The sequence below is a fragment of the Bombina bombina genome, chromosome 2, assembly GCF_027579735.1.
Source record: "Bombina bombina isolate aBomBom1 chromosome 2, aBomBom1.pri, whole genome shotgun sequence".
NCBI lineage: Eukaryota > Metazoa > Chordata > Amphibia > Anura > Bombinatoridae > Bombina > Bombina bombina.
The window spans coordinates 498208792-498226411 of record NC_069500.1 but is presented as its reverse complement, the minus strand read 5'-3'; the positions used below and the strand labels follow the sequence as shown (position 1 = coordinate 498226411).

Sequence of the window (17620 nt, the reverse complement as noted above, 5' to 3'; positions counted from 1 at the left end):
AAGCCCCCTAATAAAATAACAAAGCCCCCCAAAATAAAAAAATGACCTACCCTATTCTAAAATTAAAATAGAAAAGCTCTTTTACCTTACCAGCCCTTAAAAGGGCCATTTGCGGGGCATGCCCCAAAGAATTCAGCTCTTTTGCCTGGAAAAAAAAAACATACAATACCCCCCCCAACATTACAACCCACCACCCACATACCCCTAATCTAACCCAAACCCCCCTTAAATAAACCTAACACTAAGCCCCTGAAGATCTTCCTACCTTATCTTCACCACACCGGGTTCACCGATCGGTCCAGAAGAGCCTCCGAAGTCTTGATCCAAGCCCAAGCGGGGGGCTGAAGACATCCATCCTCCGGCTGAAGTCTTGATCCAAGCGGCGGCTAAAGAAGTCCATCTTCGGGCAGAAGTCTTCATCCTATCCGGGCAGAAGAGGACATCTGGACTGGCAAACATCTTCATCCAGGCGGCATCTTCTATGTTCTTCCATCCGATGACGAGCGGCTCATCTTGAAGACCTCCAGCGCGGATACATCCTCTTCTTCCGTCGACTAGACGACGAATGAAGGTTCCTTTAAGGGACGTCATCCAAGATGGCGTCCCTTGAATTCCGATTGGCTGATAGGATTCTCGAGGGACGCCATTAGGGGGCTTAGAGTAGGTGTAATTAGCTTAAAATTGTTGTAATATTTTTCTAATGTTTGTAAATATTTTTTTATTTTTTGTAACTTAGTTCTTTTTTATTTTTTGTACTTTAGTTAGTTTATTTAATTGTATTTATTTGTAGGTATTTGTATTTAATTAATTTATTGATAGTGTAGTGTTAGGTTTAATTGTAACTTAGGTTAGGATTTATTTTACAGGTAATTTTGTAATTATTTTAACTAGGTAGCTATTAAATAGTTCTTAACTATTTAATAGCTATTGTACCTGGTTAAAATAATTACAAAGTTGCCTGTAAAATAAATATAAATCCTAAAATAGCTACAATATAATTATAATTTATATTGTAGCTATATTAGGGTTTATTTTACAGGTAAGTATTTAGCTTTAAATAGGAATAATTTATTTAATAAGAGTTAATTTATTTAGTTAAATTATATTTAATTTAGGGGGGTGTTAGGGTTAAGGTTAGACTTAGCTTTAGGGGTTAATACATTTATTAGAGTAGCGGTGAGGTCCGGTCGGCAGATTAGAGGTTAATACTTGAAGGTAGGTGTCGGCGATGTTAGGGAGGGCAGATTAGGGGTTAATACTATTTATTATAGGGTTTCTGAGGCGGGAGTGAGGCGGATTAGGGGTTAATAACTTTATTATAGTAGCGGTGAGGTCCGGTCGGCAGATTAGGGGTTAATTATTGTAGGTAGCTGGCGGTGACGTTGTGGGGGGCAGATTAGGGGTTAATAAATATAATATAGGGGTCGGCGGTGTTAGGGGCAGCAGATTAGGGGTACATAGGGATAAAGTAGGTTGCGGCGGTGTACGGAGCGGCAGATTAGGGGTTAAAAAGTATATGCAGAGATAGCGGGGGCAGCAGATTAGGGGTTAATAAGTGTAAGGTTAGGGGTGTTTAGACTCGGGGTACATGTTAGGGTGTTAGGTGCAGACATAGGAAGTGTTTCCCCATAGAAAACAATGGGGCTGCGTTAGGAGCTGAACGCTGCTTTTTTGCTCAAACAGCCCCATTGTTTCCTATGGGGGAATCGTGCACGAGCACGTTTTTGAAGCTGGCCGCGTCCGTAAGCACCGCTGGTATTGAGAGTTGCAGTGGCGGTAAATTATGCTCTACGCTCCCTTTTTGGAGCCTAACGCAGCCCTTCTGTGAACTCTAAATACCAGCGGTATTTAAAAGGTGCGGGAGAAAAAAAGCATGCGTAGCTAACGCACCCCTTTGGCCGCAGAACTCTAAATCTAGCCGTTTGTTTTTAAAAAATAGTGAGTTCACATTTATTCATTTATGTTTTGTAAACGTGGTGTACAGTAACTAAAAAACAGAGCTTTTGAAGTTGACTTTACTAATCCTTTAATAGTTAAAAATCTAAACTAGAGCATGTTAACGCAGCAGAAACTTTTTAGCTCACCCCATACTTTTAATAGATAGTACGTTTGTATAACGTGTGTGGTGAGTTAGTGTTTTTTGAGACCCGAAGAAAACCATTATCAGTTGCTAGTTGCATAACTAACACATGAAAATGCTATGGAAATAAAGGTTTTAAGTTATATTTACAATTGATACATATGAAACAAAGGTTTACTTGTAAAAAAAACCTGAATGCAATAATGTTTTTTGTTTATTTTTAGCAGAATATATTACCCCATCAACTGTTGTCTTCCTGTTCCCAAATGAGCTGTATTTATTGTTAATCAACTTCTTTACATAGTAGTAGATCTAGACTTTGGAATTATTATATCTGGGTGTTTGGAGATGTTTGCTTGCAAGTGTGAGGAAATGCATCTTAGAAGGTTGTTTTAGAGGAGTAGTAGGGGAGCTACTACAAAGTGATCTAGCGTTTAGATGTTAGACGAATCAATCATAGAAATGACAGCAACATACATAACCTTTTTTCTTTATACCTGAGGGAGATGCTCAGGAATCCAATCAGATGTGATCTCTCCTGAATGGCCACAAAGTAGATCGGCCCCATCCACCAGCAGAGTTAGAGTGCCACTGTGTCTTAAAGATTGAGAAGCTAACAGGAGCAGAGAGTGGAATTCGTCCAAAAGAGCCCTTCAGAAAGCAGGAGGGATGAAAGGTGTTATGCAAGAAAAAATATATAGACAATGACAACCTCAGTAGAGGCATACGAAAATTGATAAAGCTGAAGGAATACAAGACACAAAGGGGATCAAGTGTAACCAAACCAAAAAAGGGGGAAATGAAAACATTTGCTGCCTTATGAAGCCCAACCATTTATTCCAGTTCCAAGGATTAGCAACCTGTATGAGGTGAAATTAGTGTTCTTTCTCTGTAGATGCTGGTTCATTTGTTTGCAAATCCGCGTTAGCATATTTTCTGCTTCTTTAGACTCAGGGGTGACTCCCGTAAAGTGAAAAATAACAGTTGAGAAGGAGGTTGTAAATCTTAGTTTTCTTATTAGATCCGCCTGTCAGAGACAAATATCAAATGTGGGGACTATCAATTCATGATCCCAAAGCCATCACAAAAAGAGAGTTTTCTTATCAAACACTAAAGCAGCTTTGTATTAGATGAAGCCTATAAAACTATCAACTTACCTAATAAATTGATTGCATTGTACATAAACTATATGGTTGCCCTACACTTCTGATGCGACTATTGGCACTCAATTATTACTTATTCTACCAACCAAAGAATCCTCTAAAAGCAATGAACTGCTTACATGTGCCAAACACAGTGCAACCTACCATGAAAACAGTCTTCCCCTGGCTGGGCTCACCGCACACCAGGAAAATGCGGCCATTTGTTTGAGATTTTCGAGTGCTCTGCAGTATCTGTGCGCTTGTGCTCAAGACCAGTTTTTCTCTGGCACAAGACAAGTGCTCCTGCCACTCCTGGTAGCCCTCCTGTGCCAGTTGATCTTCATCTTCATCTGATATTTCTGGTCCGTCCTAGCATGCAGGAGAGCAAAATGCAGAGTGAGATAGCAGTACATCATAATTATGATTTACTAATCTAAATATTTGTTTATATTCAAAATATGAGATAATGAATGGCTAACAAGTATACGCTTGCTGTATTTATGTAAGACTCAGAAGAAATAATCAGTGTGAAACAACAATACAGATGTAAGGTTTATACTTCTAACGAACCCTGATATAGTCTCTTTCTATGACCTCCCATATATCTTCCAAAACTCTAGCTCCAAAGTCCTCCAGTGCAGTTACAAATGGCTTTCCATCTTGATCTTTGCCCCATCGACATGAGTACCTGAAAAACAGCTTCATTAGCTGCAGGTGCCCTCCTAAAAACTACAATCCCTGTCTTTTATCTGAGCTACTGGAGTACCTGTAACACCTGGTAACTGGATGCTGGGTCACATTCTTCTTCAGATCTGCCATTCTCATTGCAGCGTTTGGAGACTCAACAGAAAAGTCAGAGTGAGGAGGACTGTGTATAACATAAACATAAAAAATGACTAAAGCACAAATTCACACATCAATATGTACAGAAACAGTATAATGATACATGCGTATAAATAATGGTATAGACAAACAGATATGTATACACACTACCATAAATATATATATATATATATATATATAACATTATTTTTGTTTCTACTTACCAATGCTCTGCAGGTTCCCTGAAATAGAAGAATGCCTTAGGGTGGTCTGAATTTTGTAGATCACAATTTTCTAAGAACTGCATGGCCTCTAATTCAGTGATAGACCTTCCTGAAGGATATGTCTGAATCTGTAGAGAAATAAACCGTTCTAAATAGTTTCAAGCATGGGCAGTAGTGTAAGAATTGGATTTGTACTAGGTAGGCTTTGTCCTTACCCACTGGTACTCAGGTAGAAGTGGAAGGGAGTATGTTTTGGGGATGTGTCCATATCGCTCTCCAAGAATTCCAATAAAAATCTGGCTTCGAGACACTTCAGACAGGCATAAAGATAGCTGCCTAAAAGTAGAGACAGATGGAACATGGAGCATTCAGCTACTAGGCCTTTAAATTAATAATTCCTGGTCTCCATTTTCTTTTTAATTTTTTTATATTCCTTTATTAAAGGGACATTCTGGTCAAAATTTAAAAGCACATAGATCAATTACATCTTTGAATAGAAACATATTTGCAATATGCACGTATTAGCAAAAATGTTTCTAGTAAAAGTTATCACTGTTTTAGTGTTAACATTTTTCTCTGCACGTGCATGTGAAGCATAGCTAGATATTCTCAGTGCACCAGCATTTTAAATACTACAGCTGCTCAGAGCACGAGTGGGGCTTGTATCATGTCAGCAATTAACAAATTGAGTCATTACCAGATGGTCCAAGCACCTTAGGCTCTCTGAGAAAGTGCTGTGTTTAAAATGCTGGTGCACGGTGCATACTTAAATACACTTTTGAAACAGCTATAGCTTTTATTAGAAGCATTTTTGCTAATACATTTATATTCCAAAATTCTTCTATTCAAAACTGAAATGCATCCATGTGGATTTCAATTTTGGCTAGAATGTCCCTTTAAGGGTATAGTACAGTAAATGTTCTTATTTACTGCAATGTCTATTAAACATTTCAACACATTTATATCAGTCTTGTCAAATTGCTTTGTAAAAACATTTTTAACACCCTTATGAGTGCAATTTCCCCTATGTGCCCAGCCACAACTTGGGTAAAGTTCTATTTTCTGTCTTTAAGTTGGTGGGTGGTAGCGCCAATCAGATGAAATACACCCCCACCACTCAAAGCACATTGTGCTCCCTGCACTGTTCTTTAGTTTCTCTAGCTTGTGCCTGAGCATCCTGTCAGTGCAGCTAAAGCAGAGTGTAGGAACAAAGTCTTTCTTTCATGTAATTGGCAAGAGTCCATGAGCTAGTGACGTATGGGATATACAATCCTACCAGAGGGGCAAAGTTTCCCAAACCTCAAAATGCCTATAAATACACCCCTCACCACACCCACAATTCAGTTTTACAAACTTTGCCTCCTATGGAGGTGGTGAAGTAAGTTTGTGCTTGATTTTCTTATGTGATATGCGCTTCTCAGCATTTTGAAGCCCAATTCCTCTGAGAGTACAGTGAATGTCAGAGGGATGTGAAGAGAGTATTGCCTATTGATTTTATGGTTTTCCTCGCAGGAAATCTTTTCAAAGGTTCTCTGTTATCGTTCGTAGAGATTCATCTCCTACCTCCCTTTTCAGATCGACGATATGCTCTCATATTCCATTACCTCTACTGTTACTGTTTCAGTACTGGTTTGGCTATCTGCTATATGTGGATGGGTGTCTTTCGGTAAGTATGTTTTCATTACTAAAAAGACTCTCAGCTATGGTTTGGCACTTTATGTATTAATATAAAGTTCTAAATATATGTATTGTACTTATATTTGCCATGACTCAGGTTTATGTATATTTCCTTTCGCAGACTATCAGTTTCAAAATTGGGAAAAAACATATTTAGGAAAATATTTTTCTTTTCCTTTCCTTTTCAAATTGACTGCTTTTTCATTAAATTTTCACGGGCAAAATTAGGCTTGCGAGGTCGCAAAATGCTGATGTTTATTGCGTCATTTTTGGAGCGAGAATTTTTTTGGCGTGAAGGTACGTTCAGTGACGCAAATTCATCATTTCCGGCGTTCATGTTCAGAGGGCTATGCTGTTTGCATTTTTTTCCCATTCCTGAAACTGCCATATAAGGAAATTGATAATTTTGCTTTATATGTTGTTTTTTCTCTTACATTTGCAAGATGTCTCAATCTGATCCTGTCTCAGAAACCACTGTTGGAACCCTTTTGCCTGATAACAGTTCTACCAAAGCTAAGTGTATCTGTTGTAAATTTTTGGAGATAATATCTCCAGCTGTGGTATGTAAAAGTTGTGATGATAAGCTTTTACATGCAGATAATGTATCCATCAGTACTAGTACAATGCCTGTTGTTCCTTCAACATCTAATGTACATGATATCCCTGTTAATATAAAAGATTTTATTGCTGATGCAATTCAGAAGGCTTTGTCTGCTATTCCACCTTCTAATAAACGTAAAAGGTCTTTTAAAACTTCTCATAAAGTTGATGAATTTTCAAATGACCGACAACATACTGAATTATCCTCCTCTGATGAGGATATATCTGATTCAGAAGATCCTACTTCAGATATTGACACTGACAAATCTACTTATTTATTTAAAATGGAGTATATTCGTTCCTGTTAAAAGAGGTGTTGATTACTTTGGATATTGAGGAAACTAGTCCTCTTGATACTAAAACTAGTAAACGTTTATATTCTGTTTATAAACCTCCTGTCGTTACTCCATAGGTTTTTCCAGTTCCTGATGCTATTTCTGATAAGATTTAAAAGGAATGGAATAGGCCTGGTACTTCTTTTATTCCTTCTTCAAGGTTTAAAAAATTGTATCCTTTGCCAGCAGTTAGATTGGAGTTTTGGGAAAGGATCCCCAAAGTTGATGGGGCTATTTCTACTCTTGCCAAACGTACTACTATTCCTATGGAAGATAGTACTTCCATTAAGGACCCTTTAAATAGATACTGAATCTTATCTAAGGAAAGCTTATTTATATTCTGGCTATCTTCTCAGGCCTGCCATTTCTATGGCTGATGTTGCAGCTGCATCAACTTTTTGGTTGAAAAGTTTAGCACAACAGGAAATGAATGCTGATTTGTCTAGCATTGTTCGCTTGCTTCAACATGCTAATCATTTTATCTGTGATGCCATTTTTGATATCATCAAAACTGATGTTAGATCTATGTCCTTAGCTATTTTAGCTAGAAGAGCTTTGTGGCTCAAATATTGGAATGCTGACATGATATCTAAGTCTAGATTACTATCTCTTTCTTTCCAAGGTAATAATTTATTTGGTTCTCAGTTGGATTCGATTATTTCAACTGTCACTGGGGGGAAGGGAGTTTTTTTACCTCAGGATAAAAGACCTAAAGGTAAATCTAAAGCTTCTAATCGTTTTCGTTCCTTTCGACAAAATAAGGAACAGAAACCCAATCCTTCCCCCAAAGAATCTGGTTCCAATTGGAAACCTTCTTCGAGTTGGAATAAATCCACGCCATTTAAGAAACCAAAGCCAGCCCCCAAGTCTGCATGAAGGTGTGGCCCTCATTCCAGGTCAGCTGGTGGGGGGCAGATTAAGATTTTTCCAAACCATTTTGGCAGATTCTGTCCAAAATCAATGGATTCAGTGCATTGTCTCTCAAGGGTATCGAATAGGATTCAGAGTAAGACCTCCTGTAAGAAGATTTTTTTCTCTCACGCATCCCAGCAAATCCAGTGAAGGCTCAGGCTTTTCTGAAGTGTGTTTCAGATCTAGAGCTTTCAGGGGTAATCATACCAGTTCCGTTTCAGGAACAGGGTCTGGGGTTTTATTCAAATCTATTCATTGTCCCAAAGAAAGAAAATTCATTCAGGCCAGTTGTGGATCTTAAAATTTTGAATCATTTTGTAAGAGTGCCAGCTTTCAAAATGGTGACTATAAGGACTATTCTGCCTTTTGTTCAGCAAGGTCATTATATGTCCATGATAGACTTGCAGGATGCATATCTTCATATTCCGATTCATCCAGACCATCATCGGTTTCTGAGATTCTCTTTTCTAGACAAGCGTTAACAATTTGTCGCTCTTCCATTTGGCCTAGCGACTGCTCCAAGAATCTTTTCAAAGGTTCTTGGTGCCCTACTCTCTGTAATCAGAGAACAGGGTATTGTGATGTTTCCTTATTTGGACGATATCTTGGCACTAGCTCAGTCTTTACATTCTGCCGAATCTCACACTAATCAACTAGTGCTGTTTCTTCAAAGACATGGTTGGAGGATTAATTTACCAAAAAGTTCCTTGATTCCTCAGACAAGGGTCACCTTTTTAGGTTTACAGATAGATTCAGTGTCCATGAATCTGTCTCTAACAGACAAGAGACAAATAAAATTGGTTTCAGCTTGTGGGAACCTTCAGTCTAAATCATTCCCTTCAGTAGCTACGTGCATGGAAGTTTTAGGTCTCATGACTGCAGCATCGGATGCAATCCCCTTTGCTCGTTTTCATATGAGACCTCTCCAGCTTTGTATGCTGAATCAATGGTGCAGGGATTATATAAATATATCACAATTAATATCCTTAAATCCAAATGTTCGACTCTCTCTGATTTGGTGGTTAGATCACCATCGTATGGTTCAAGGGGCCTCTCTTGTTCATCCAACCTGGACTGTGATAACAACAGATGCAAGTCTTTCAGGTTGGGGAGCTGTCTGGGGATCTCTGACAGCACAAGGGGTTAGGAAATCTCAAGAAGTGAGGTTACCAATCAATATTTTAGAACTCTGTGCTATTTTCAGGGCTCTTTAGGTTTGGCCTCTGTTGAAGAGAGAACCGTTCATTTGTTTTCAGACAGACAATATTACAACTGTGGCATATGTCAATCATCAGGGTGGGACTCACAGCTAGCTATGAAAGAAGTTTCTCGGATACTTTCTTGGGCGGAATCCAGCTCCTGTCTAATTTCTGCGGTACATATTCCAGGTGTAGACAATTGGGAAGCGGATTATCTCAGCTGTCAGACTTTACATCCGGGGATAGTGGTCGCTCCATCCAGATGTGTTTCAGATGTGGGGTCTTCCAGAAATAGATCTGATGGCTTCACATCTAAACAAGAGACTTCCCAGGTACCTGTCTAGGTCCAGGGATCCTCAGACGGAGTCGGTGGATGCGTTAGCAGTTCCTTGGTCTTACCAATCTGCTTATATCTTCCAGGCTCTAGTGCTTCTTCCAAGGGTGATCTCCAAGATCATCATGGAACATTTGTTTGTGTTTCTGGAAGCGCCAGCATGGCCTCACAGGTTTTGGTATGTGGATCTTGTCCGGATGTCCAGTTGCCAACCTTGGCCACTTCCTTTAAGACCAGACCTTCTGTCTCAAGGTCCGTTTTTCCATCAGGATCTCATATCATTAAATTTGAAGGTATGGAAATTGAACGCTTAGTGCTTAGTCATAGAGGTTTCTCTGACTCAGTGATTAATACTATGTTACAGGTTCGTAAATCTGTTTCTAGGAAAATGTATTATCAAGTTTGGAAGACTTATATTTCATGGTGTTCTTCTCATAAATTCTCCTGGCATTCTTTTAGAATTCCTAGAATTTTACAGTTTCTTCAGGATGGTTTGGATAAAGGTTTGTCTGCAAGTTCCTTGAAGGGACAAATCTCTACTCTTTCTGTTTTATTTCACAGAAAGATTGCTAAGCTTCACTGTTTTGTACAGGCTTTGGTCCGTATCAAGCCTGTCATTAAATCAATCTCTCCTCCTTGGAGTCTTAATTTGGTTACAGGTTCCTCCTTTTGAGCCTATGCATTCTTTGGACATTAAACTACTTTCTTGGAAAGTGTTGTTCCTTTCGGCCATCTCTTCTGCTAGAAGAGTTTCCGAATGATCTGCTCTTTCTTGTGAATCCCCTTTTCTGATTTTCCATTAGGATAAGGCAGTTTTGAGGTCTTCATTTAAATTTCTACCTAAGCTTGTGAAATCTAACAACATTAATAGAGAAATTGTTGTTCCCTCTTTGTGTCCTAATCCTAAGAATTCTTTGGAGAGATCCTTACATTCTTTGGATGTTGTTGAAATATTATGTTGAAGCAACTAAAGATTTCAGGAAGACTTCTAGTATATTTGTTGTCTTTTCTGGTTCTGGGAAAGGTCAGAAAGCTTCTGCCATTTCCTTGGCATCTTGGTTAAAGCTTTTGATTCATCAGGCTTATTTGGAGTCGGGTCAGGCCCCGTCTCAGAGAATTACAGTTAATTCTACTAGATCAGTCTCCACTTCGTAGGCTTTTAAGAATGAAGCTTCAGTTGATCAGATTTGCAAAGCAGCAACTTGGTCTTCTTTGCATACATTTCCTAAATTCTACCGTTTGATGTATTTGCTTCTTCGGAAGCAGTTTTTAGTAGAAAAGTTCTTCAGGCAGCTGTTTCAGTTTGATTCATCTGCTTATGTTTAAGTTTTTTATTTTCAACTTTTAGAAAAACTTATATTTTTGGTTGTGGATTAATTTTTTCAGCTGAAAATGGCTGTTATTATTTTTATCCCTCCCTCTCTAGTGACCCTTCTGTGGAGTTCCACATGTTGGGTATTACTATCCCATACGTCACTAGCTCATAGACTCTTGCCAATTACATGAAAGAAAACATAATTTATGTAAGAACGTACCTGATAAATTAATTTTTTTCATATTGACAAGAGTCCATAAGACCCACCCTTTTTATGGTGGTTATATTTTTTGTATAAAGCACAATTATATTTCAAGTTCCTTTTTTGATGCTTTTTACTCCTTTCTATATCACCCCACTACTTGGCTATTCATTAAACTGAATTGTGGGTGTGTAGAGAGTGGTGTATTTATAGGCATTTTGAGGTTTGGACAACTTTGCCCCTCCTGGTAGGATTGTATATCCCATACGTCACTAGCTCATGGACTCTTGCCAATATGAAAGAAATTAATTCATCAGGTAAGTTCTTACATAAATTATGTTTTTACGCTTTAATGTGGCAGGCAGTATGTAGCAAGCTTTACCTGGTGGTTGGGCAGGTATTTAAACACCAACCACAGTGGTGCTAAAAAGGGTTTTAAAGTAAGTGCTATGACTCACCAGGACCAATGTACTGCAATGTTTATGTCATTTTGCAGTACATAACATTTATTGTCCCTTTAAGCTAACCTGTCTTTCTTTGCTTCCTCCTCTGTTATTCCCCATCGTAGATCAACTTCCTCCAAGGATAGAAAATGAATGCTAGCTCGGGCTCGCAGCTCTGGCATCACCTGACCAATCAACAGATCTCTTTCTGCGTGCATGTCACGAAAAGTGGAGGAGATAAAAACACGTATGCTGCGCCACCTAAAACAAATGGATGAAATGAAAATTGTGATCAGTGCACAGTGCTATGATATATTACACCAAAGTCTGATTCCTGTGACAAGTTACATCACTTGACCTGAAAAGGAGTCAGTGGATTTGAAAGAAATTTGGGAAAAAAGTAATAAATTACTGCTATGCACAAATGCACTACTTCCAGTAGAGATTTCCTGTAATTTTCCATTGAACCAGTTTTTACTGAAATTATCTGCTCCTCTTTTTTACACACGATATAAACAGTTTTGCCTAAAATGTCTTGTTATATCATCTAGTATTATAAAACGTATAATTCTTACCTTTGTCTTGGTATAGGGACGATGTCCTCTGTACCAAGCACATGTTTACTCTTCACATTTTCAGGATCCTCTGGGACTTTAAACCTTTCGTTCACCTTTTCAACATGGTCCAACAGGCGAGCTGTGCCACGTTCAGAAATATACCTGAAGAAAAGAAAAAAATACTCTTAGAAAAGCTGGGTTAAGAGCAAAAAAACAAAATAATTTAAAAAAATATTGACAACTTACTGTAGCACCTGTTCAGAGACCCCGAACAGCGTCACATCGTTACTCTTTTCAAGATTGTCAACAACCATTTCACTGTAAAAAATGTGTAACAGAGAAACTATGAGAGTGATGAATTCCACCCAAAAATTTAAATGCACAAGAGCATTACTATTTTTTTTTTTAAATTAATCATTTAGCAAAATTGCATCTGGTACAAGCTATCATTGTTTCAGTGGGAGGATTTAAGGTGCAGGGTCACATAAAGCATACCTACAAATGCTCAGTGTTCACATATTTTTTAACATTGTGTCTGCTCATAGAGCTACCTCAGCTGTGTCTTGTATCAAATCAGCAATCACAGCCGGCTCTCAGAGGGAACAAGTTTTAAAATACAGTGTATGGAGAATACCTAGATATGCTCCTCATGCCCATGCAAACAGTGAGAGCAACAATCCATCTAGTAAAGTTAATAGTTTAACTTTAATTTTAATTAAAAATATACAAAGCAACAGAAAAATACATAAAATAAGAGTCGCAGGTAAAATTATTAATAGTCCCGTGGAAATTAGAGAGGCGTTCTACGAATTCTACCAAAACATTTATAAGAAGGAAGAAATAAATTATCAAAACAAGTTAAACTTTTGGAACAATCTTAAAATTCCCAAAATATCTCCTCAGGAGTTAGAACTATTAAATGCACCAATTACATCAGAAGAAGTTAGAAAACAGATCAGTACAGCTAAAACCTTTAAATCACCGGGTCCCGACCAACTCCCAATAGAATTATATAAAATATTATTGGAATTTATCCCAGATACCTTGGTAAATCTGTTTAATTCGTATTATATAGGAAATAAAGAGCCATCTAGATATTTCTCGGCATCCATAATTACCCTTATACCCAAGAAGAACAAAGATCCAGAAAATATGGCTTCATATAGACCGATATCACTATTAAACTGTGATTACAAGATCTACACGTCAATCATTGCAAACAGGTTGAAAACCTATATAGGGAACTTAGTTCACTCGGATCAAACGGGCGTTATGCCAGGAAGAAATGTGTCTAAAATTATACGTCGCGTTCTGACGGTCTTAGATTTTTTCTGGTCAGAAAATAAGGCCAAAGTAAAACGGGCAAGATCAAACATGGCCTTGTTGGAGATTGACGCCGAAAAGGCCTTTGATCTTATCAATTGGGACCACTTATTTTATTCTTTAGAAAGCTTTGGATTTAAGGGTAACTTTCTAGCAACGATCCATTCAATTTACCAAAATCCCGTCTCTAACTTATTAGTAAACGCTGAACTTTCAAAAGATATTATCTTAGGCAAAGGCACATGTCAGGGATGTCCGCTTTCACCTCTCCTGTTTAACCTGGCGCTAGAGCCCTTTGAGGTCAAACTAAGACAAGAATTACCAGGTATAATGGTTGGTAAAAGTAAAGTCGTTCTCACTCTGTATGAGGACGACTTATTGTTATTTCTGGATGAAGCAGATCTACCAATACAACATTTTCTGACACTAGCCCAAAATTTTGGTTCATTTGCGGGGTACAAGATTAACCCAGAAAAATCTGAAATTCTATGGTTTGTGCAATCTGAATCTTTGCCAGGTAAATATCCCTTTAAGTCAGTAGAATCTATAAACTATCTAGGGATTAAAATACATAAAGATCCTAATGCCTGGTATAAGTTGAACTTTACATCTTATTTCAGCAAATATAAACAGGAGACAGATAAATGGATGTCGCTCCCAATCTCATTATCAGCTCGAATCGCCATGGTTAAGACCATTTTTTTCCCACAATTACTATATTTACTCCAAAACCTGCCATTATTAATCAAAAATAAAGATATGGTTCTATTTAATAGTATTACTGCAGGATTCATTTGGAACCAAAAGCGCAGACGTATATCAACGAATAACTTATCATTAAATACACAGGCAGGAGGCTTGGCACTCCCAAATCTGAAATATTACAATTTAGCTATATTAAGTAAATACATTTTAGACTGGATTACTGAAACAGATTACTCAACTAATCTACATTTAGAGTCGGAGATTGTGACACCATACATCTTGAGAGCCTTGATTCATCTGGATAAATGCCACATACCTAAATGGCTGGCTAAGATGGAGACGCTCCTGAACCCTATCTTAGCGTGGCATAAACTATGTGATGAGCTAAAAATTAGCTGGAAATCCTCTAAATACCTGCCTATTTGTGGTAACCCTCAGTTTATACCTGGAATTTCTTCTAGGGTCTTTAAAGGGACAGTATACACTCATTTTCATGTAACTGCATGTAATAGACACTACTATAAAGAATACGATGCACAGATACTGATATTAAAATCCAGTATAAAACTGTTTAAAAACTTACTTAGAAGCTGTCAGTTTAGCTCTGTTGAAAAGGTAGCTGGAAAGCCCACTGCAAGTGGCAAATAAGACACTCCCCCCCCCTCCCCCTTCTTTTGCATATGAAAAGACCCTTTACACAAACAGGAGCAAGCTGGAGAAGGTAGCTGACAGTATTCACATAAAACTTTGGGGCTTGGTTAGGAGTCTGAAAATCAGAGCAATGTTATTTTAAAAAAAGCAAAACTATACATTTTTTTAAAAAAACAACTTAATGGGCTATAAAAATAGATCATCTACAAAACATTTATGTAAAGAAAAAATGAGTGTATAATGTCGCTTTAAGGATTGGTCCATCAAAGGATTTCAAGATGTGATCCAAATTAGAGATAACAGTTTAAACACAGTTAAGTTATTCGTGGATCTTCAGAATGAATTTGGGATACATAAACGCGACTTTTATGCATACCTACAATTGAGACATTTGTATAGCGAGGCGAGCTATGGTAAGATAACAAGACTGACTGGAGACTGGGAGATATTAACCCAGTAATCAATATATATAAACAGGGTAATAGGTCTATCTCTTTTTTATACAACCTATTATTCCAGAAAGCCAGCCAGACCCGCCTAGATATATTAGTCGAGAAATGGAAAACATATTTTCCCTATATAATCGCAGTAGAAATTGAGGATAGCTTTAAAAGATTATGGAAACAACCTCTATAATATCTTGGAAGGAATCACACTGCAAACTCCTTAACTTGATATATGTTACCCCCGCACATCTTAAAAAATGGTACCCCCTTGACAAGAATGTCTGCACAAAATTTGACAATTTGAATGCAGATATTATGCATTGTTTTTGGAAATGCCCAATAATTAAACAGTTCTGGAACAAGATAAATTTTTGGCTATCCTTAAGTTTAGAAGTCCCATTTAGAATAAGCCTTTATGAAGTCTTTTTTGTGTGTAAGTTTTCCCAAAGTAAACAGTATAAGACAATCAATACAATTATATTAGCCGCCCGTAATGTAATTCTTTCAAATTGGAAAGCGACTAAATCGTTATCTTTCCAAAACTATAAAGCTGTTGTGGCAAAAATAATAATTATGGAACAATATTCTAGTGATCTCTATATAGAAGGGAATCTAGAGAAATATCTCCAAAAATGGCTGGGTATAATGAAATCTTACTCTACCTTAGTTCAACATCAATTGATTGCAGTTATAAAGAAAACAACTGCCTTCGACACCCTCATGCAGTCAGGTAATCTACCATCCGAATGGGCCTAATTAGGTCATGCTAGAGCAAGTCTTAAATTGTCTTGTACTGAGGAGGGCAGGAGGGACCAGGAGATGTGGATTGAGGTCTTCCCTCCCCTTCCCCTCCCCCCCCCTTTTTCCCTTTTTTTTTTCTCTCTCTCTCTGTTTTAATTGGTATTGTTTGTTGGTTTGTTTACTTGTTTTGCTTGATTTGTTTTTGTATGAGGGAATTGTCTTTTATTAAAAACGTACTAAAATTCTCCAACATTATTGAGAATACACTACTTAACTGGTTAGGCATCGACTATGTATTAGAGGCCCAGATAAACAAATTGGAACATAGAGGTACTCCCTATAGATGTAAAAGGGTATAAGATGTTTATTGTTTCTTTGTGAATTACCCTGTGTGGTAAAATGAATATGTGAATGTAACATATTGTTTTTTCTTTCCTCGTTGTGCCAGGGCTAATGATGTGACTATTTGTTGGATTATAAATAAATAAAAAAAATAAAAAAAAGTTAATAGATGTATATTGCAAAATTTTGTTCCAAACATATTAAAGTGCATTAAATTGTTGGCTGGAGTGTCCTTTTTTTTTTTTTAATCAAAATTTTTTTATTGAGACAGACTTCATGTTAACAAAACAATGCCTTTGGGGCGAGTTTAAACATATCAACAATATTCTCATGGAATAAACATGTAATATCAAAACTGTCTAAGAAAGAGATAGGAGTAGGCAGAGTGTAAAGAGTTAATGGTCTCTTTTTCATAGGGGGAAAATAGGGAGAGGATGGCAAGTAGCTGTAGGTGTAAGAGATGGTAAAATAATACCTGTATTCCCAAGTTAAGATAGTAGAGTATTACAGGGACGATAGGCGGCGGGTTGAAGAGGGGAGTGGGAAGGGCGAGGAGGGAAAAAGGAAGGGAGGAAGAAAAAAAAAAAAAAAAAAAAATAGGGGATGGGGGGGGAAGGGGAAGGGGAAGTGGGGGAGGGGGATAGTTCTTCATTGTGGGGGTGTGGGGTTTGAATCCCAATTGGGGAATTTCATGATCCAAGGGGACCATATTGCATGGAATGAGTCTACTTTATCTAGAACCTTATATGAATACTGTTCCATTTGTCCAACAAAATGAACAGTGGAGAGTACCTGTGAGAGGGATGGGGATCTTTCCCCTTTCCAAGCTCTGGCAAGTGCGAGTTTCATGGCCATAAGGATATAAATTGTAAGGGCTTCCTTCGAGGGGGAAAGGTTAGGCATTGGCATATGTAGAAGAGCTACCTCAGGGGTGAATGGAGGTGTGAGGCCAAGTGATTGAAGGAGCGTGTATATATCCCTCCATAGCGGTTGGATGACTGGGCAAGTCCACCATATGTGTAGTGTTGACCCGATCATTTTGCAGTTTCTCCAGCAACTAGGGGGATGTGACTGATAGATCCTATGCAAGGTAACAGGGACTAGGTGCCAACGGACTAGCACTTTGTAGTAAAGCTCCCAGAGTGTGGCGCAATGAAGAAGCTTCCTGGTAGTCATGATTCTGACATGCCAGACATCTAGTGTTACAGAGAACCCAATTTCTCTTTCCCAGGCTAGATGTTGCGGTATTTTGTGAGGAGATAGGGAGTTAGTGAGAAGATTGTAGTGAAAAGAGAGAGGATGCTTAAGACTGTGGGCCTCCTGCCAAGCCCCCTCCCAAACTGTCTTAGGTCGCAATGAACTTTTCGGGTATCCCCAGGTACGCAGTCGTGTGCTCAGTCGGTATCCTTCAAAACTAAGTCTAGTGGGGAGGTGGAATTTAATGCAGATTGCGGGATGAGAGAGCCAGGAGTCATGTTCGTAAAAGTCTGTCACCAATAAAGTATGTAGTTGTGGCCATAAGTCAGGATGAGAGTCTGGTAGACAGAACAGTGCAGCTGAAATTGTGAGT

The 17620-nt window shown here is 38.1% G+C and overlaps 1 protein-coding gene across 1 annotated transcript in view; it reads right to left on the bottom strand.

Annotated features, from left to right (window-relative positions):
• LOC128649140 (telomerase protein component 1) overlaps positions 1-17620 on the bottom strand; it is a 207021-nt gene that overhangs the window by 92533 nt on the left and 96868 nt on the right. The window contains exons 19-28 of the mRNA XM_053702232.1: positions 12089-12160; positions 11861-12004; positions 11370-11546; positions 4484-4604; positions 4269-4396; positions 3989-4090; positions 3793-3910; positions 3388-3591; positions 2941-3107; positions 2578-2731 (exon numbers count right to left, since the gene is read on the bottom strand). Coding sequence (XP_053558207.1) covers positions 2578-2731; positions 2941-3107; positions 3388-3591; positions 3793-3910; positions 3989-4090; positions 4269-4396; positions 4484-4604; positions 11370-11546; positions 11861-12004; positions 12089-12160 — 1387 coding nt within the window. The remainder of the gene's footprint in view (positions 1-2577; positions 2732-2940; positions 3108-3387; positions 3592-3792; positions 3911-3988; positions 4091-4268; positions 4397-4483; positions 4605-11369; positions 11547-11860; positions 12005-12088; positions 12161-17620) is intronic.